General features: G+C 52.1%; 2 protein-coding genes across 2 annotated transcripts in view; one reads left to right on the forward strand and one right to left on the reverse strand.

Annotated features, from left to right (window-relative positions):
* The window catches only part of Ds (dachsous cadherin-related 1), a 418513-nt gene that overhangs the window by 273706 nt on the left and 123622 nt on the right, over positions 1–21185 (forward strand). The window lies entirely within an intron of this gene.
* Positions 15473–21185, reverse strand: part of LOC143150329 (uncharacterized) — a 30621-nt gene continuing 24908 nt past the window's right edge. The window contains exon 4 of the mRNA XM_076318513.1: positions 15473–15860. Coding sequence (XP_076174628.1) covers positions 15683–15860 — 178 coding nt within the window. The 3' untranslated portion in view covers positions 15473–15682. The remainder of the gene's footprint in view (positions 15861–21185) is intronic.

Genomic DNA, 21185 nt, shown 5'->3' on the forward strand with positions numbered 1-21185 from the left:
TTCCTTGAGAGAGAGAGAAACGTCTTCTATTGCGCGCTACGGGCCGAGGACCCCTAAGAGTATTCAGCTACGAGTACACGCAGAGAGTACACCATGGTGGGTATGCAATATTGTACGACGATATTTACGGAATATCGGTTGTAACATTGAACGTGGAATATCGGATATCGATGGTAATATTGACCGTAGCTTCACATTTTGACACACCTTTGGATCCTGAACGTATGAGGATCCCACGAGAGAGCGATAATATTGACCGTGCAATATCCAAAATTGGCTACTGATCGTTTAGACACGATTGCAATATATCGAAACTGGTAGAATTGGGAATGTCTCGATACCGTCGAGCTGTACCATCCTCGATATTATCGACCTGATGTTCCTACTCCAATATTACCAACTCTCTTTACTCCAATCTTACCGAGTTACTCCATTCGAATCTCACCGACTCGATATTCCTACCGCAACGACACCGATCGCGAGGCCATCCAACCACACAATTGAACACCGTGATCTAAATCGCTCTAAATGTCTCCGTGTACACCAAAAAGCTAGTGTCACTCCACGCGACACTCCACTTCCTCTTCTCGGTTTGTATTTCCCGAACCGAGTAGTCGCAACGATTGCCACGTGAGAAACGGAGACCACAGGGGACGAGTAGTTCGGGAAAGGGGCAATTAATACGTTTCACGTTGCGCTTTCGAGTACAGATCAGCCGCGTAAGATAAACGAACGTGAAAGTGGACCGACGGGAGGAGCGGTTTTGTCGTCGCGGCGGCGGCGGCTGTTCACCGTGCCCGGTTTTAGTTTTCGGTGACAGAGGGCGAGGGGGGTGTACCCCCGTCGCGTCTGGGTAACGCCGCCACGCCACGACTCGGCGCGGCTCGGCTCGGCTCGGCGTCCCGGGCGGATCGGCACCGGTGCATGTGCATGTCGATGCTCGCCGGTAACACAGGAACTCCCGGACCCGGGTATCAATTTATGCGGTGCAACATTGCCGGAACGCGCTTGCTTGGCCCTGGTGTCCCGGTGCCGGGAGGGGGGTGGCGGCCAGGGGGGCATGGGCCGCACGGAGAAACCCTGTATTCGAGGAGAGTGCCTTGTAAGACCGTGTTGGAGGTCAACGATAATTCAGGCAGGAGAATACCAGACCGGTTAACTTTCGAGCTGAAAGAACTCCGCTTAAAATTATACTCGTTCGATTCGAGCACGGCTCCCTCTATTCCTCTTCTTCTTATTCCGCTAGCGTCCCCCACCCGCCACCTTCCTCGTTCGGGTATTTTTCTTTTTTTTTTTTTCCTCTGCCTCCGCTACTTCTGTTTCTCCTTCCCGCCCTCCGCGCACACCGGGATCGTCTTCTTTTTCTCTCGTTTCTTTTTTTCTCTCCTCGGTTCCCTCCGTGCCCCCCTCTCCGGCCACACCGATCTCGGAGAAGGTGTCGTTCGTTGGATCAATGACTCCCGGTACCCCACTGACGGATTCCACGTTACACACCCGTGGCCGCGGTGCGTTTTGATTAATTTCCCCGTGGGCCCCCGTACGGCCACGGTGCCGGCCGAGGGAACGTACACGCGCGGCGAGAGAAAAAAAATGATTCCTGCGGTTGTCTTCTCCGGCGGCGGGAGGGACGAGGGAACCTTGTTTTTTTCCAACCGCCGACGGTTTCGAGTCTATCGATCATGCGTCGAAACCCCTCCCTCCTCCCTATCCCTTCGTACCCCCGTTTTTCGACCTTGCGCAACGTCTTCGAGAGACGACGAAACGGTGGGTGTTTTTTTCGAAAATGAATTTTTTTTCCTCGACTCTCTCGGCATGCTCGCAGATTACGGACAACGCGGATGCGGAGGTGGACCCCGAGAGGGGTAAGGGCACAGGGAACGGTGACGCGCGTACGCGCGAACGCGAACTTCTCTTCACGAGACTCAATTTGTCAACGAGGATACGCGGTTTTGTTCCACGAACCGGATTCCGTTTCGATGTCCGCGCGACGGGGCAAAACACAGCCGGCCTGGGCACCCGCCTCGGCACGCTCGCCCGATTATCGGGGGCCCAACTCCCGCAGCCCCTCTTTCCCGTTTCTCCACCCGATCCCCCCGCCCGGACCCCCACCCTTTCACCCCCTTTTTTCCCTCTATCGCTCGTTGCACCGCACGGTTCTTCCTCCTTCGTTCCGAGTAGTTCGCTCTCCCGAATTGGTCGAGATACGATCCGGAGGACGGTGGAATAACAGGGGGGGAGGTGGGGAGGGGCCAAGGGGCACGGGGATTTATTCTACGAGCCGCGCGTCGAGTTGTACAACCCCACGCGTTTCGCAATTATCCCTCGAGCACTTGTACGCTCCTCTCCGCTTAATTTCGATAAGAAACTGTCGCTTCTCTTTCTCGTACGGGGGTCGTGCCCCCCGCCGTGTGCACGATCGACCTTGTCGCGACGCGGGGGTCACGACCGCGCCTCGATAACGGTTCACGGACCAAATACCGTGGATAAATATTCGCGATTGATTTCTCTCTGTTCGATTACGATACTTTAAATTCCCAGGGGGGCCCCCCTGTATCTTAAGATACGATTTTCTCGAGCACGATCGTTAGAGTGCTCGGAAAAAAAATTTTTTTCTAGGAATCTCATAAAGATATTTAAAAAAAGTGGGGGTTCGAGAGTGACCCCCTACCTGCTTCCCATATTTTAAACTGTACCCCCCTTTGTTTCTAGTTCTTCGGAAAATACGCATTTTCCCAACACGAAACATCGTCCGTGTACCGAAGAAATTCGTACGATCGGTCGGGCGCGATTCGAGAGGTCCTCGAAGCCCCCCTTCCTCCCCCCGAAAAAAAATACAAACGACGCCGGGTGACACGCCAGGTTTCTCCTTCGAAGGAGTCCCGACTCGACCGGGAGAGACCGTGGCCGAAAATTCAAACAACGACACCGTGAACAGGCGGACGACGAGGAAAGATTCGCGATGAAGAGCAGCGGCAACGAGGGGGGCCCTCGGTAGGGGGAGGGGGGACACAGTGGTGGAGGGATGCGGCTCGGGGAGTAGAGAAACAGCCTCTTTGGGCGATTAAACAACTTAGGGACCGCGGGCGAGCAAAGGCGCCGCCTCGTGGACGACGCTGGAATGATTAAATAAATTAGTTGCTCGACAAAGAAGGGCAGCAGCAGGATGACTGGATGGGATCCGTACGAGGGTAATCCCCGTTGAATTCCACCTAATTATGCACGCTTTACCACCATGGCTACCAGGCCGAGGAACAAGCGCGCGCTCGCGCGCGGGACCGAGTGAGAGAGAGAGAAAGAGAGAGAGAGAGGAGAGACACGCGGAGCGACGGGGATCCCTTCGAAAGGAGCGAAAGGGTAAAGAACCGGCGTAAAGTGGGAACGAGACGGCAGAGACGAGGAAACCCGCGAGAAGAAGAAACCACCAGGTTCCCTTCCATCGGTATTCTCGGTTCGAGAGACTCTCTTCGTTCCTTCCAACCGCGAGGTGCTGCAGTTCTACCATCGGCCGTTTTACTTACAAATTCAATAAGCATATATCATATTTAATGCACGCCCTGAGCCGAGAATGTTTCGACCGCCCTGGACCACCTTCTTCTTCCTTCGCCAACTGCTCCCGCTCTCGGTGTCCCCGTCTCCGTCTACCATGCACGGTTCCTTCCTTTGTACATATTTGTTTTCTTCCTCGCGGCTCGCTCGCGTACCGGGGGCCGACAGTTCGCGCTCGAGGATCCGTCGTCGAAGAATTTCGAGCACCGTACCAACAGAGTTACCGAAGGGGGACAACGATCGAGGAGAATCGATTCGCGGGAAAGCCCCGCGCGCGCGGAACACGCACACGCGCGTTTTACGAGCCGAGCGAACGGGACCTCACGCGTCGCCGCGCGAAACGCGAGTACAGGTTCACTCGTCCGCTCGCGAAACCGAGAGATTCACTACGCCCCTTATCGCCCCGTATGATTAACGTCCATCGACGCCGGGGATCGCCGGTCGATCGCGTACCGCCGGATCGGGGGACCCACCCGCGCACGGGGCCCTTCCCCCACCCGCGCCACCTTGTAACTGGAACGAAGGATCGGGCTTGAATCGAGGGGGACATCTTCGATAGAACGTAGACAGTGGAAAGAATCTTTCATTACGGATTTTACGAAGTACGAAAGAAGTTGAGAAGTATTCGAGTAACTGAAAGGGGCCTTATCGAATCCCCCCACTTCGATAGGAAAGAATTTTCGCGTAGAAGGAATAAAGAAACTAGAGAAAACAAGGATATCGATTGTAAAAGAAAAATTACAAGGGAATCATGCCCCGAGAACGCGGGGACCTACCCCCACCCGCGCTAAATTGTATCACAAGGAGAGCAAAGGATCGATTCTTGATCGAGGAAAACACTGCTGGTAGAACATAGACGAGAATACTTTTTCCTCGTCGAGTGGTTTACAAAGTCTTCCCGTCGAGAAATATTGACCCGGTCGGATGGGGCCTTGTGTAAATTTTCCTCTCAAAATCGAGGAAAAACGGTACGTACCCAAAGTGTCGGCCGATCGTCGACTCTTGGAACCGTATTGCGTTACTTTTCACGGATAGCGACTCGTGGTCGCGCGGTGGTGGGGGGGAAGGGCCCCGGACTCTGGTTTCTCGGTGCTCGGGGGCCCACCGTCGACGGTACCCTCGCCGAAAGAATATCGTAGACGCGTGCAACGGGAGGTTATCGGCCGAGCAACGTGTTTTATTACCCCGGAACCAATTACACCCTTGCTCTCATTGTCAGTGTAGTCCCTCGGCGTGTCAGCCACCGGACCGTTAGTATTCTTCGGTGGCCCTTGCCAGGGGTCTCCGTTCTACCGACACCTCCGTGTACGCGGCCGATATACACGGCTCTACACACGCGGTCAACATGCCGGTGTACATGCGCGAATGGACAGAGTGGCGGGGCGAACGGGGGGGAGGAGGAGGAGGAGGTAGAGGAACGGGGGGAGGGGTGCCGTTGGGGCCCGAGGGAGAGGAGAACCAGACAGCGGGAGAAAGAGCGAAAGGGATAACACACGCAACACGGTCGAGATCGTAATGCGTTACCCACGGCGGTCGACGTTCGATAGAGAACGAGATAGCGGCACGTCGTACGGTGGGAGGCCGCGGTATCGGGACGTATCTACTAATTAATTTATACAGGCTCCTTCGAGCGGCTCGCACTAATAGAAACAGCGACGAGGAAAAAAGACGAGGGGACGATGTGGACACGATACAGTCCTCCGGTCTCTATCCCCGTCGACGTCGTTCAAAGGGCGCGAAATTAAGTTCGCTCGTTGGGTCGAGGGGTCGACCACGACCCGGGGGGCCCGTTTTCGGACCGTTACGATACTCGACGGTGTCTTTGTCGACGAATTCGGCAAAACGGCCGCGAAATTCGTTCTCCTTTGTTGTAAATTGATCCCTGAAGTACAAAAATACCATCGAGTCGGTTTCCGGTACTCTATGGGGGACTGGTGCTCGACGGGGGGCCCGAACGATCGGGAAATTTTGAAATATACCCTACTCTTTCGTTTCTATCCACGAGGATACGATCCGTGGACGAAGAACGGAATTTTTCCCGCGTTGTTACTTCAAGTGCGTTCTTTCCAACTTCGTACAGTATCGAACGCGATGGAACACTCTCGGGAGGGCCTTATCACCGATTTTTCCCAAATTTTCCCCCAGATGGCTAGCCAAGAATCGTCCAGAGAACCACGGTTACGGTTCCCTTCCGTAATTCGGGCGGAAGACTCGGTGACTTGAAAGGAACTGCTGCCCTCGCGGTACGGCTCCGTAGCGCGGCGCGCATTCGCGCCGGGGCAAATCGACGAAAAGGGCGTTAATATTATTTATAACGATAATTAAGTGCAGCCACGGGCGATATGGCGGACGAAACCGTTGCGCGTGTGCGTGAGCGTCCGGTGGTGCCCCTGCGCCACGGGAGACCATAAAATATCTTTAATGCCTTTCCGATTCAAATTTCGCCCTTAATGGCCGTAGTAGTCATCGGCACCGGCGACGAGCGAATCGAATCGGTCCTTGCACCTGTACCGACGAGCGCGTCCACTCGAGCGAAGCGTGGGTGCATCTCCAAACCGATCTGCCCGGCAATATCGACGGACCGAGATTAAGACCTCCCTTTTACCATGCCCCCCTCCCCCCCCCCCACCACTCCTCGCCTACGGACACCCACCCCCTCCATATCTCGAGACCCCCATCTCGCGAACCGCTTTTTGCCAAGTTTCGTCGGTTCCCCGGTCGTCGTCGTCGTAAGAAAAGAAAAGACGAAGAAAAAGGTGAAAAAAATAAGAAGCACACGACGCACGCGCTCGTAAAAAGGGATTAGCTGAAAAATGATTAGGGCTCGACGTAATTAGTATGGGCGTTTTTAAGCGCGTTCCGGAGGGTGGGACGGGGAAATAGGGGAGGGGGGAGGTGGAGCGAAGGCGGAGGAAAGATCGCCGGGTGAAAAGAGAGAAAAAGAAGAATAGAGAGAGAGAGAGAGAGAAAAAAAAAGGAAAACGTCCACGGGAATAAGTACACGACGGGCGGGGAGAGCAAGACATAATCCGGAACGACTTGAAGTCATGATCGACCGGTGGAATCGAAGGTTCTTGTCCGACGACGTTCCTCCGCGTACAATCTCAAGGACACTCGACACCCTGGAATCCAGAACCCGTGGAACTGAACGCGCGCTCGAGCTCGCTCTTGCTTGTCGCGGGACTTTTTCGTTCGGTTGGTCGTTCGCCCGCGCGCAGCCGTGGAGAAAACTGTTGGAACGATTACGCGGCAAAAAGCACGCGGACGAGTACACGGCCGCGTGGCGGTCGTTTAAATCGTTACGTAAGTCGCGCGCGAACTCCCCGCGTTTTCCACTTTCGATTCGTCCTTGATAAACATCCCAACCCTCGAGTCGTTTCAGAGAGACGAGCTGTTAGGATTGTCGGTGTGGAGAACGAGAGAGAAAGGGACCTACGAACGTTCACCGAGTATAGAGTGTATCTCTTTGGGGCAAACTTTTTCTGTGTTTTTCATTGTCGATTCGATCTTGATAAACATCCTAACCCTCGAGTCGTTTCAGAGAAACGTGTGGTTACGATTGTCGGTGCGGAGAGAGAAAAGGACCTACGAGAGTTCACCGAGCATAGAGTGTATCTCTTTGGGGCAACATTTTCGCCTTATCCACTTTCGATTCGTTCTTGATTAATGATCCACAGTCGTTGCAAAAAGATGGAATTACGATTGTTCCCTTGGTTAACGCAAAGTACGAGAGAGACTTACGAAAGTTCATCGAGTATACAGTGTATCCCTCCGGCGCGAATTCTCCGCGTTTTCTACTTTCGATTTGTCCTCGTTAAACGTCCCCCTCGGTTCGGTAGTTGAAAATGGACGAAGGGTTACGATTGTTACCTCGATTATCGGCGACTCGACTAATGCGACGCGCGGAGAACGAGACAGAGAGAGAGAGAGAGAGAAATAAAGAGAGAAAGAGAGACAGAGAGACAGAGACGTACGACTGTTCCCCCGAGTATACAATATATCCCTTTGGCGCGAACTGCCGTGCCGCGATAAATACGTCGCGGATCCGAGGATTCTCGCATTACCTCTGGTTGAAAAAAGGGGCACCGATGGGCTCCGGGGCCCCCCCTTCGAAAAATATAGTCTCCGCAAATACAGATCTAATAACTTGTCCGCTCACGTGGCGCGAAAGAAACTTTCCAAAGCGATTTACGGCGAAATTTACCGGTATGTCGGGCACCGCTGCATAATTCATGGCGCCCTGGGTGCCGACCCCATCCATTCGGTCCCGCGACTCCGCGTCCACCGGCTCGAGGACCAGTTCGCAGAAGGCGTCGGGCCCGACGGAGAAAGTTCTCAGCCGCTTCGGCCCGTTGCCCCGTGGAACGCGAACCCGCGCCGCGTTCCGCTCACCGTGCCGCGCGGAACGCGGGATCGCGTAACGCCGCGACGCCCGCCGATCAGCCCTCGTAAACGATACCGCGCAAGGTCGAGACTACGCTCGCCATTTTAGACGAAAACAAACGTAATTCCAATATTACGATTCTTTACACGGGAGGGGAGTGGACGAGAAGATTTTAATTTTTATCGCTCTAATGATCGATTAAAAAAAAAGTGTCCACGTTCCAACAGTCAATTTCTCCATCCACACAGGTGAGACAAGACACACTAATTTTCGAATTCCACTCATCTTTCGACGCACCGATCGAATAATTATAAATACACACGAGCTTCGAATCCTCGAGTTTCGAAACTCTTCGACTCGACAATATAACGTACGAGCCCCGCAGATATTTGCTCCGTGAGACAAATTACTCCTACCTAACCTACAAGGTTAAATTTACATAGTCCTGCACGCATTTTTCGGACCACGGTGTGTAACTTCAATGCATCCGGGGAACGTGGCCCGACGTGTATTAATCGATACTAAAATAAATCGGTTGGCAATTCTCTTGCACGCCACGCGTGCGTTCAACGATCGATCGCCGCCCGCTCTATCCGAACGTCGCGGTGAAATATAGAAAATGCATCGACTCGACCTGGAGACGGTACCTTATACATCCAGCGACCGTAGGTCGAGGAGGCGATGATCAACGTCGAGAGATCGACCGTGCCAAGCTGGATATCGTGACGTACGATTCGACGTTCTAGGAGAGACGCTACGAAAGCAACGATAGACGCATTCCAAAGTGGGCGGATGAGCGACACTGCTTTCAATAAGGCAAGAACACGGCTCTGTAAACCGCAAGTCATGTTGCTTCATTACGCCGCCCCACGTGAGAGTAAGATGAGACTTCGAAACTAACCTAAGCCGCTCTGATGGGACCCGCCTCGTGCGTAGCCGGCCCCGATAGAGCTCTAAAGCCACGTAGCGTTCCATCCACGGCTCTTCCCGTCTCCCTCTCTCTCTAAATCTCGCTCTCTCTGTATATATCTCCTTCTTGCTCTCTCCACCCGCGAGAGGCAAGAAACACCGTCGGATATTCCACGGACGCGCTGTAAATTCTTGCTGGAATTGCATTTACCTGTAGTACGCCGTAACGACCGTTAATTAAAGCCGCGCACTTTTATCCGCGTCTAACTGAACATTGCGTAATCCTCCTACGCGGGGCTGCCCTGCTCGCCGATCCTCGGGGTTCTACAGGGTGCTTCAAAAGGATGGGACGAAACGTGAAAGTTCCTCGAATGGAGAACGATGGAAAAGTCCTTTGCCGTTTCGCTATACGAGGTTTCGTTTTCGAGATACGAAGGGTTAAAGTTCTTTCATGACTTGTACGCGGGGCGATCTCGTTCTCGGATACTAGGGATTGTACAGGGTACTTCGAAAGTATGGGACGAAGCGTGAAAATTCCTCGAGTAGAGAACGATGGAAAAGTCCTTTGCCGTTTTGCAATGCAAAGTTTCGTTTTCGAGATACGAAGAATTAAAGTTCTTCCACGACTTGTATCCGGGGTAGCTCTACTCGCAGATCTTCAAAGTCGAATAGAATGTTCGGAGAATGCTTGTTACAATATACGCAAATTCCTCGCCTAGAGATCGAAAGCCCTTTGCTAAAATTTCCACGCCCGTGACATGTATGCGGGGTAGCACGATCGACCAACTGAAAGATACCCAGGCATTCTCTGCAAACTGTTACTCAATGACAGGCACCAAGAACGCTCTTTCAACGCTAACAACGTCGAAAGAAAAAGAAACTAACCTAAAACCGACAAAATTCTCGTAACAATCTCGGCGAAATTTTCCTACTCCGATAAACACTTTTCTCAAGAACCTAAACGTTTCAAAGATGCGACCAGCGTCGTTTACGTAACCCGAAGAAAAAGCAAAACCGCGCGTATCTCGAAACCGGGGTCTCGTGTCGCGAAACGGCAAAGACCGTTTCGTTTGCTCTTCCCGCGAGCGAATCGCGTAATCCGTCTACGTCCCGTTCGTCCGTACCACCCTGTAGTTCGCCGACCGATTTGGTCGGAACCGAGTACCGCGGCCGCGCCGTATTTAGAAGCGATTCGCGGCTAAAGGGAATACGATAATTCATTGGAATCCCCGACGGTGGTCGCCGGTGGCTCGTGCGTCCAGCATCTAGAACGCATTAGAGCAAACGAGCGAACAAAGAGCGCCTGGGCCCTGACTATCCCGCGGTTCTCGTCCGGTTACAGGGCCCCGTCGAAAGCGCTCGCTCCAGCGTACTCGCGCGCTCGCGCTCGCGCGTTACATCCTCCGTTTCGAGGTTAACCTCCGTGGAAAGAAGTTGGCCTATATGAAGCGCGGTTATTCGTCTCTGTCTCGATCCTCCGCCGCCTTCGACTCCTCCTTCGTCGTTTCCACGTCGCGGAGACGCGAGTACGGGCACAAGAAACCGGGTGGGGGGCGGGGGGAGAAGAACGACGAATGATTAAACGCGAAGAAGGAAGCGACTCGGGGTACGACGACCACCGCCGCCTCCTGGTCTAAGATGAGTTAGAATCGAACGACGGTTACGCCACGAGCGCGATGCTAATTGGAATTTAGTGATCGTAAGTCGCGAAGCTGCAATGGCGAACATAGAGGGGGCCTGTTCGAGCGACCCCTGTGGGTAATCGCAGTTTCCAGATTGCCCCCCAACCGTCCACCTCGGTCGGTGAGGAGGACGCTCGCTCATGGGAACGCGTCTCTCGAACGCATCCTGCCTTCCTGTCTGCCCTTCTCCCTCCCCCCTCCTCCTCTCCACTTCTGGGACGTATCTGGGGCCCAGGGTGGTATCTCGGCGTGGAAGGTGATCGATAATCGCGTTTCGCGGGAGCAGGACGCGGCCGATATTTATACACCGGGAGCCCCTCGGCCTGGCCACGTGCTCGTAATTTTCGGCAACATTGTAGCTATAGCGCACGAAACGCTGCCCGACGTAAAGGGGGGGAGACACCCGGGCGTAATATTTCAGGGTACGCGGCGCGATGAATCATCGCCCGTAGGGATTAACTTTCAAATTCGATGCCGATCGCGAGTCCGCCATCCCCGTAATTTCGTGAGGGAATTCGCGAATACGGGATTCGGGATACGTCCACGCTCGCAGGATTCACGAGGACCGTGGAGCGAATGGAGGGGGGGCCTCTCGAGGGTACGGGGGTACGGGGAGAGGGTTACGGACGCGTCTCGTACGTGCTCGCTCGCTCCGTAGTAGGGGCCCCCGACGATAGCAATCTACATCCTTAATTCCGCAGGTTGTCGTGGCCGTGGTGGATCGTAAAGTCGAAACGTCAAAACGCACACCGCTCGGGCCCGGTGCACGCCCACCCACGTACGGATCGCTCACGTACACGGAAGCACACGCTCTCGACCCCAGCCCCCTCCTGCGCCAACCCACCACCCCTCCTCACCGATCGACCAACCCCCCTAATGCCCCCGCCCTCTGTTTCGTCGCTTCTTCGATCTTTCGGAGAAAAACCACGCGAACCGTGGCAACCGATAAACTCGACCGGCGCTCTGATTAATTGCCACCTGTAGCGCGTAAATCGCCGTATTATCTGCCGGACGGACGATATTTAACTCGGATACGGCTAAGACCACGAGGTAGACGGGTCGGTTTTTTAGCGCGCTACTTTGTTCCATCACCCCGTGATTACCGACGGGCGTGAAACTTCGGGGGCAGGAAATATGACCGCGAAATACGCGCGCTTCGTCCACGAGGGTACGGGAGTTCCTTCGACGCTCTCGCGCGGGCACAACGGAAGCACGAGTATTTCGTGTATCCGTGCAATTTGATCGTAAAGAAGCGCGGAAAATATTGCGACGACTTGTACACATCGAACCTTCGGAGTAGACCTTAATGGGAGTGGCCTGAGCGTGGTGGGGGTAGCATGGTGGGGGAGCGCACAGTGGATGTTGAGCGTCGTTTGGTACTATGCTCGAAGAAACTGTTCGAACGTTAGAAAAGAAGAGGAGAAAATAGAAATCTTCTCAAGATCGTTCCATTTAGAACTATCATCGAAAACGCTGAATGGAAGATAAAAATTCCAACTGGAAAACCACGAGATTTTCTTTTTCTCGTTTACCTTTCTCTCGTCAAACGTCACGGTCCCCGTCCGTTCGGGGGTTATTCGAACAAAGATCAACGTCTAAGAACTCGAGACACTATTACCACCTCCCTCCTCCTCGTTGGTCCGTAAATGATTCGAGCCCGGTCTCCGTTCGGAGGCGTTCTCGAAGCGTGTACGCGCGCTCGTCCCGGAGCGATCGCGGCCGCGGAGCCCCGGGATCGATTTTGCCGCGGCGCAAAAAACGATCGTCCGGATCACGGTGAGCGGGAAGAGAACCGGTGGAAGAGAAGAACGGATCGCCTCGCGTGCACTATTACCCGCGAAATTACATTCTATCGAGTTCTTCTTTCGTTTACACCTCGTTTCCCGCGATTCCCGTTTCTTGCCGTGGGTTTCAATTATTAGGGAATCCCGATCGCGTTGCCCTTCCTTCATTCCGGAGCGCTGTTTTGGTGTTATTTTTTCGAGTTCCCGGCCGTCCGCGGTATAAATTGTCCCCGTTTCTGTTTCTTATTCTCGTTGCGACGGATCGAGATCGCGTACCCCCTCTTTCGTTTCGGAAAGATCCTCGCCCCGAGCGAGCGAGCGAGCGAGCGAACGAGCGAACGAGCGAACGAGCGAACGAGCGAGGTCCCTTCGATCGACACGCGTTGCATTCTCGGACAGAAATGGAAAAGGAGGAAAGACGGGACCGAGACACGGGGGCAGAGAGGGCCGACCGGTGGTGAGGGGCGGGGGAGGGGGACAGAGGAAACGAAGCAGTAAAGACGCTCCGCTGATGAAAAACTGGGGCTGACATGTTAACGGGCAACAAGAAGCCGACTTTATTGGCCGTAAACGCGGCAATCTCTAAGCCGGTCTTATCCTAGTCTGGTCTGATGCACTCTCCGCTACCGACCGGCGAAATCTTTTTCTGCTCCCCCTCGCCGACCCCCGCACAGCCCCCTCGAACCGTCGTTTTTTCATTCGAAACTGTACGCGTCTCTCCTTTCTTGCGATTTCGCGTTAGACGGGGAACAACGGCGTGGAAGCCACGGCTCGACGAGTTTAATAAGATCCCCGAGGCGGTCGGAGACCAGAAACCTTTCTGTCCGATGTTTCGTTCCCAGTTTCGACCGAACCGACCGAGATGCTTCCTTGAACCTTTACGTTTCGCGTTTCAAGGCTACGGGGGAATCGATATTGCTTGAAAAAACTGTAACGCGTGATTCTTACCAACACGATTCTACGTCTTTCGTCACTCTTTCGGGTGAAAATGATCAAATTATTAAGAAAGACTGTAACGCTGATTCTTTCAAGTATTATTGCACTTACTTGTACGATGTTTACTCTGGAAATGCTGCTTGGAACAATAAACTGTATATTTTTAATTGCAACGCAATTCCTCGATTGTCCGATCTAACAGAGACAAAAGTTTCAATTATCGAAGGAGTATAACTGGTAGATATATATATGTACTTAGATCGGAACAATAAGTACTATTTTTAGGATACGGTACATGCCTTGTTTAATGTACACATGGATGAGAAATCTCGCGAATTTACGACTATACAGAAGGTTGGCGAACGGTTCATAAGTTGCGTCTTCTTGACTCGTATTACTATTGCAGCAAACGACCTTTTTAAGTTTAGACGATCGGATAATCGAGCGATTGTATTTCAACTTTTAGATACCGGTCGCTACACCGTACCATTCCCAAATCGTAAAACGAACGAGCTGGTCCGCATCCGGTATTGACATTATCGTCGAATAAACTTCGAAAAGAAGTAAGACGCATCGCTGTAAAAAGTGACGATACGATGTAAACTGTCGAGAGGTATTCGTAGAAATATGGTACGAGTAACGTTGTTATTCGTACAGTGTGTACGCGAATAAACCGAGATATTGTATCTCGTTCAGCGACACTCTCACTTCTGACGCCAGTTCCGCTCGAAGGACGCGCGTTACTTCGGCCTCGGCGCGTCCATTATCGGGATATAAATTAGTAATCAAGGAATAGAACGTCGAAGGTATCTCTTCGAAGTGTCGAGAGCAACTGTCGTCAAACAGCTCGTTGGTTGTCTTATCGGCGATTAATGTCCATCTTCATTTATTGGCATACCCAGTAGTCACATCGAACGTGTAGTATACCGTAAGAAAACATTACGATGTGTAAGAAAATATTTAGAAACGAATTCCTTTCTTCTCCGATCGTTAGCGGACGACTGGAGTCGCACGAATTTGCCAAAACAAAATATGTCCGCGATTTCACGATAAATTGCATCGCTCGCGACGTGTAACGCGAATAATTCTCCACGACTACGAACGACGCATGTTCGATTCGACTATTGGGCAATCGACATTTTACAAGAATCTCAAATACAACGCTTCGACAACGACAATTAGTATATAAAAATTATCTTTGCGCATAAATACGCGATACGTTGACCAGAGATACGTAGCCCTGTGCTACGAATTTTTACAGTTTATCGAAAAGAATGTTTCTCGAAGGGAAATTGTCTTCCAAGATCGGAGGAATAATTAAAAATTGAACCTTGAAGGCACAGTAGACTCGAAGAGAGTTTCATACGTATCACCGGTGATTGGTCACGAAGTATAATATCGTACTGTTCGCTGCATCTGGCTAAAGGGTGTCGAAGAAGGCAAGGGGGACCCGTTTCGAGTTTTCTCTCCCTACCCTCTCCAGAAGTCGCGTTCCTTTTTCTCCAGCCCGCGACAAGATCCCGACTTTTCGTATCTGCGCCCAACCCGAGAAACATCTGTTCGACTCGCGGCGTTATCGCGCCCCCGTGGAAAACCGGTTGCGACGCGCCGATTTCGGGGGTCCTCCCTGGTCCTCGACCGCGCTCCCGAACCCGCGGGAACCCGTCGCGATAGAAGGTTATTAAAATTCATCGCCGAATTTACGGGCGTTGATACGTCGCGAGGAATTCCACGCGACGCCGAGTCGATCGAGTTCGAACTTCGATCGTACGGGGGGCACCGTGACACGCCCCCCTGTGTCAATCTGTCGCGATAGAAGGTTATTAGTTTAAAATTCGTCGACGAATTTACAAGCATTCCACGCGATACCAAGTCTTTCGAACTTCTATTTTACAGAGGGGGGCACCGTGGGGCCCCCCATGCGAATCTGTCGCGATATAAGGTTATTATTTCAAAATTCGTCGACGAATTTACAAGCATCGATACACCTCTAAGAATTCCACGTGATACCAACACTTTTGAACTTCTATTTTACAGAAGGGGGCACCGTGGGCCCCCTCGTGTAAATCTGTAACGGTAGAAGTTTACCCTTTAATTAATAATTCTTCGATAAAATTACGAGCGTCGATACACCCCGAAGTATTTCACACAACTCCAACTTGATTCAACTTCTACCGTACAAAGGGGGGCCCCCCTCGAACCGGCAGGAAAGTAGTCACAGTTACCAAAATTTACAAGGGACTCGAGTCGATGGAACTTTGACGAGTCTCGAGAACTTTGAAGATCTCGACCCACCAGTGGTTTCCAACAGGGGGAGTCCTCGAATCCAGAGAGGGGGGAGTAGGGGGCAAGCTCGATTACTTTTCCATCGATCAAAAATTTCTCCGGCCGGTTCGAGGAAACGCAGCTTAACGGTAGAACGAGTCGTCGAGTTCGCGAACTTAATTAAAATTTAACGGACGCCTGGCGCTGACTATATTTATGGAGCTACGCGCTCGATCTTCGCGCGTCCCTCCAGGTATGCGCGCTCTCTCGGAGGAACGATGGTGAAGCAGGGGGGAGGGAGGAGGTCGTGCGAAACAAACGCCGCCGTCCAACACCTGTTGTCGCCAGGAGGACCTGAAACAGAAACGGGCCGCGTTAAAATTCTCCGCTCGCACGGTGCCCCGCGATCGCGCGCTTTGCCTATCCGCTTCGAACGAGATTCTCGACCTGTCTCGTTCTCCTACTCGACGATGTCACACGATCTGGACCGAGTCGACCATAATCGATTACTATTCATCGATTCTACACATCTGGAAGAATTCTTTTCTTTACGAAGCGAGATCAAACTCTTGCGTCAACCTTTGATCAACGATACGGATGACTATACAGCGGAGTGCGTCTTGTGGACAATTTTATCGCATTCCACGTAAGAAAATTCGTTTCAATTCTAAAGAACTTACTGTACCAAACCCTCGTCCGTTCCCCGCGTTAACAATACTACCAAACAAGGTATTCTGTACAACAGAAAAATAAAAATTTCTCCAAACGTTACGAGATCCTTCTCACTACGCTTCACCGGTCCCTGCAACGTGCCCAAATCCGAGAAGAGTCCCCGACCCTGCACCGATGAGCATCCTCGTGCGACTTCGCGTGCAACGAGTAGCAGACGTACTTAAAACGAAAAAATTGCAAGCGGTTGCAATTCGTTTTAATGCCACTCGGTCCTGTTCCTGAAAAGTCTCGATTCCGAGTTCGTGGCTCTCGAACGTAGGGGGCAGGTATGAGGTAAGGGGGGACGAGTTTGCAACAACCCGAGGGACATTGCCACATTAGCTCGCCGGGCGTCGTCGTTGCGCAGGATGGTCGGTATGCGTCGCGGCGTTGAGTACGCGCGAGGACCGGGGCACTCCCGTCGAGCACCTGTCGCCAAAGGAATAGGCCGCCTCTCCTCGGAGAGGATCCGCTCTCGCCTCTCTCGTCGAGATCCTGGAAGTCGAGGCGTGTGTGGAAGAGGGGGGAAGCCTGACGGAGCTTTATCTCGTACGGCCGCTTCGCGACATGACGGATCGGTGCATTAGCGTGCTGATTAGGTCCTCTCTCCGTGGCCCTTCGTTCGAGGCCACCTCCGTTCCCTTCCCTTCCCTCTGCCTACCCTCCCTTCTATACGACGATCCTCGCCGCTTCTCTTTCGATTCAACTTCGTCCCCGAGTACTACGCTCCGTTCCTCCTTTTTTCCACGGTTCTCCCTCGTCGTCCACGTAGGTTCGATTCCACTTTCGTTCGTCGAGGGTAAGAAGGTGTTTCGGACGAGGGAGGAGGGAGGGGAGGGGGGACCTCTTCGGAAGAGGGAACGGAGAACGGCTACAACCGACGACGACTTAATTAAGAACGAATCTGTCGGTGGACCCCGACGCCCGATAACGCGAACCCGAACGAACGACGAAGATCGATGCTGCCGCGCGATTCGCGATCGCGTTTGTTCCCGAGGCGACGGTTCCTTCGTTCTCAGAGAGGGGACGGGGGGCTGGAACTGGATTTCTTCTTCCTGCCGCGAACCCTCGGTTGCAATAGTCCGAGCGGTGGAAGCGAGCAGGAGGCCGAATTGGAAATACTTGTCTCGTTCGGCGAGACTCGGGGGGATGGAAACATTGGTACGTGCAAACTTACGAACTGGGTAGTGCAAGGTAGACTTTCCGCTATAAGTGGCGTCGAAGTGTGGACGATAAGAGCACACATTGTTGCAGGGAGATTCTTAATTTAAAACTAATCGATCGATCAATTTTACCACTCTTCTGTATTTTATCGAAAAGTGCAAAATGACGAACTAGGTAGTCCAAGGTAGACTTTCACGCTATAAGTAGCGTCGAAGTGTGGACGATAAGAGCAGACATTGTTGCAGGGAAATTCTTAATTTAAAACTAATCGATCGATCGATCGCACCACGCTTCTCTATTTTATCGAGAAGTGCAAAAGACCATGCAACACTCCTCTTTCATCTCGGGACAAAAAAGGGCCAACCGGAGTGAAATCGCGTATTTCTAAGATTAAAAATAACTTATCACGAGTCGTTTACTGACCATAGCAGACTTTGACATCACTCTGATCGTAAACGTAAACGCAATTGTAGAAATACCTCCATCGCTAAAAGACTATTTCTAATTTAAACCGTTTAATAACGCCAAGCTTCTCCGATCTCCATAAAACGAAGTACCGAAGATCTTGCAACAGTCCTCCTTCGTCTCGGGATCAAAGGTGTACAAATATACACCTGTCGTGAGTCCCAATTCGAAGCTAATTGAACCGAGCGTCAGAGGCAATCTCCGTCCCCTGTTGAATCGCTTCCTTAACCTTGCGTCCAGGTGAGTCGTGAAACGAGAGACACGCTAAACAGCGGGACGAATTTCCAAGCGGTGGCGCGGATCGCTCGTTAATTCCATCGGGGCCGATACGGTTTCGCAAGGGACGATCGAGACTCGAACAGGATCGGGTTATACGCGGCGTATCCGCGCAACAGGGTTCACGGTGCCGCGCGGACGATGATGAACTTTGGGCGGAGAGAAGCAACAACGCCGAGGGAATACAAAGAGCGAGCGTATAAGTCGAGGCAATCGGAACGCTCGCCTTGGGCAACGACCACGGGATCCCAGCCGACCGCGAAGATTGACCAATTCCACCCGGGTTGTATCTAGCATCTACTAATATCGCGTATATGGCAAACGGATACCCCGGCTAACAAATCTGCCAAGAACACCGTCGGGTGTGCAACATAAATAAGGGGAATCGAACACGCCGTTGAAATGTTAAACGGTCCCAAACGTGTGTGAATATGTGTACACGTACACCGTAAATGTCAGCGCGGGGCCCCGAACCTTTCGCGGAGAGAGAGAGAGAGAGAAAAAGTAAGAGAGAGAAAGTAAGAGAGAGAGAGAGAAAGTAAAAGAGCGAGTACGTGAAAGAGAGGCAGATCGAGAAAGAAAAGAGATCTTTTACGCAGCGGTTCACGGAGCGAACCGGGAGGGAATACAAATTTGCGACGAACAAGTGTACCCCGGGTTGGTGTTCGTGCCGTTGTCGATCGCCTCTCTATCGTAAACCTGGAATCGGCGAGCCGCGCCGATATTAACGAGTTATCTGCCGGGTAAAACAATCTAACGGAATGCCAGGCGTCGAGGTATACGTATATCGTGGCCGTCGCGTCGAGCCGCGATAAATCTCACGCTCTCGCGCCCGCCGACAGGGAAAGGGACACCGTCCGGAGAACTCCCGCGTTCCACGTTCGAATTAATTAAAACGCGACTTTCTATCGGGATGACGACGACGTACGATGGGGAAAGGGTAGGGAAAAAATCAAGCTCGTGAAAAGAAATTACACGGATCCGGGCACGGTGTACATGCCCGCGACACGCGTTCACGGGACCCGCGGTGCTCCCCGCTTTCAAGGCGGATGCCTACTCTCGGGTTCAAGTCGCGCTGTACGGTGACTCGATTACACGACGCGGTTCACGGACTCTTCATAGGGTTCTCTTTTGTCATTTCTTGAGTAAACTTGCTGGTTATATTTATATTCTTGTCGACGATCGATCGATGAGGATTCCCAACGAGAATGAGTTTAAATACGAGACTAATCGGGTTACTTTTAATTGTACGTGAAATGGAATGTAGGATTCAGGGAAGGCGACTTTGTATTATCTCGATTATCTATCTAGCTTTTGTAAAGATCTAACGGAGCTTGTACAAAATGTCGCTTTAATGATACGATGGTTTACTTACTCAGGGTGCTGCGTAAAATCTTCGTCGAGCGTCATATCCGAGGTTCTCCTGTTCCTAGTACCGATCTCACGATGGAGGCTGATGAGACACTTCACTTTTTATCTTGAATCCGGGGGATATCGTAGATTGATAGGAAAGCTATCGATGATAGGGATACTTTCACACGCTGTCTTAAGTTTCTTCTGCTACGGAAACAAATCCTCGACTGACTTTGAGTCCAAGACACCTAGGTCACCCCCACTTCTCGCCTCGAAACCGAGCAATATATCTACGTAAATTCGTACGAATGCTATCGAAGGTCGCGACGTTTCCTCGCTCGGTCTATTTGTATTCCTTCCGCTACGAAAACAAATCCTCGACTAACTTTGTGTCGAAGACACCTAGCTCGCCCCACTCCTCGCCTCGAAATCGAGCAATACCGAATCTACGTAAACACGAACGAATACTACAGAAGGTCGCGACGTTTTCTCGCGCGGTCTATTTGTATTCCTTCCGCACGGAAAACAAATCCTCGACCGCTCTCGAGTTAAAGGCGATTGAGAAACCAAACTTTTCGTCTATAAACCGAGGAACACCGTACTTGCGTGAATTCGTACAAAGATTATCGAAAATCGCAATGTTTCCTCTCAGGCGCTATTTGCATTTCTTCCGTTCCTGAAACAAATCCTCGACCGACCCCGAGTTTAAGGCAATCGAGAGAGCCAAGTTTTTGACTATAAACAGAGGAACACCGTACTTGCGTAAATTCCTACAAAGATTATCGAAAATCACAATGTTTCCTCGCACGTCTTATTTGCGTTTCTTCCGTTCCTGAAACAAATCCTCGACCGACCCCGAGTTCAAGGCAATTGAGAGAGCCAAGTTTTTGCCTATAAACCGAGGAACACTGTACTTGCGTAAATTCGTACAAAGATTATCGAAAATCGCAATGTTTCCTTGCACACCCTATGTGCGTTTCTTTCATTCATGAAACAAATCCTCGACCGACCCCGAATTCAAGGCGATCGAGAGAGCCAATTTTTTGCCTCGAAACCGAGTAACACCGTAACTACGTAAATTCGTATTAAGGCTATCGAAAGTGGGGACGTGGCGGGGAACGGGGGCGACGAGACTTCACGGGCGTGTTTTCAACGCGTTCGGTGTTCATCCGTTAGCAACCTCGGCCAAAGTGGTCGTTCCATCGTTCGATGCAATACGTACTCCGTGCCGATAAGGGCGACAACGCGCATACATATTCGACTCCGCGCCACGGAGGGTATAAGTTCCGCGCGGCGGAATAAAAATAAATCAAACCACCGGCGAGCATAATTCATCATCCGACGATATTAATGCGACTGCGAGCCCCGCGCCCGTCGGAACGTAATCCTCTCGCTCGCGCGTACACCGCGCACGGAGCCGCTTTCGACGAGCCGACGAGCCGTGGTAAGAAAGACAGCGAGAACCGGGCGTATCCCTTTGAGAAGACAGAGAGGAGAGGTTAGCCCGGCAACGGAGAGACCCGAGCCTCGGGATGTTTTCGCAGATGAGAAGCGATACCGCGAAAGCCCTACCTGCGCGGAACTTTATTGATGACGAAATACGCAATCGGTGCGATCTACCACCGCGCTACGTACCTTCAATTATATATAAATAATTAACTTCCCGCGCCGACAGGCCCAATTAAATCTGCCGCGATCCGGATCGGTCGC

Source organism: Ptiloglossa arizonensis, chromosome 8 (assembly GCF_051014685.1).
Source record: "Ptiloglossa arizonensis isolate GNS036 chromosome 8, iyPtiAriz1_principal, whole genome shotgun sequence".
NCBI lineage: Eukaryota > Metazoa > Arthropoda > Insecta > Hymenoptera > Colletidae > Ptiloglossa > Ptiloglossa arizonensis.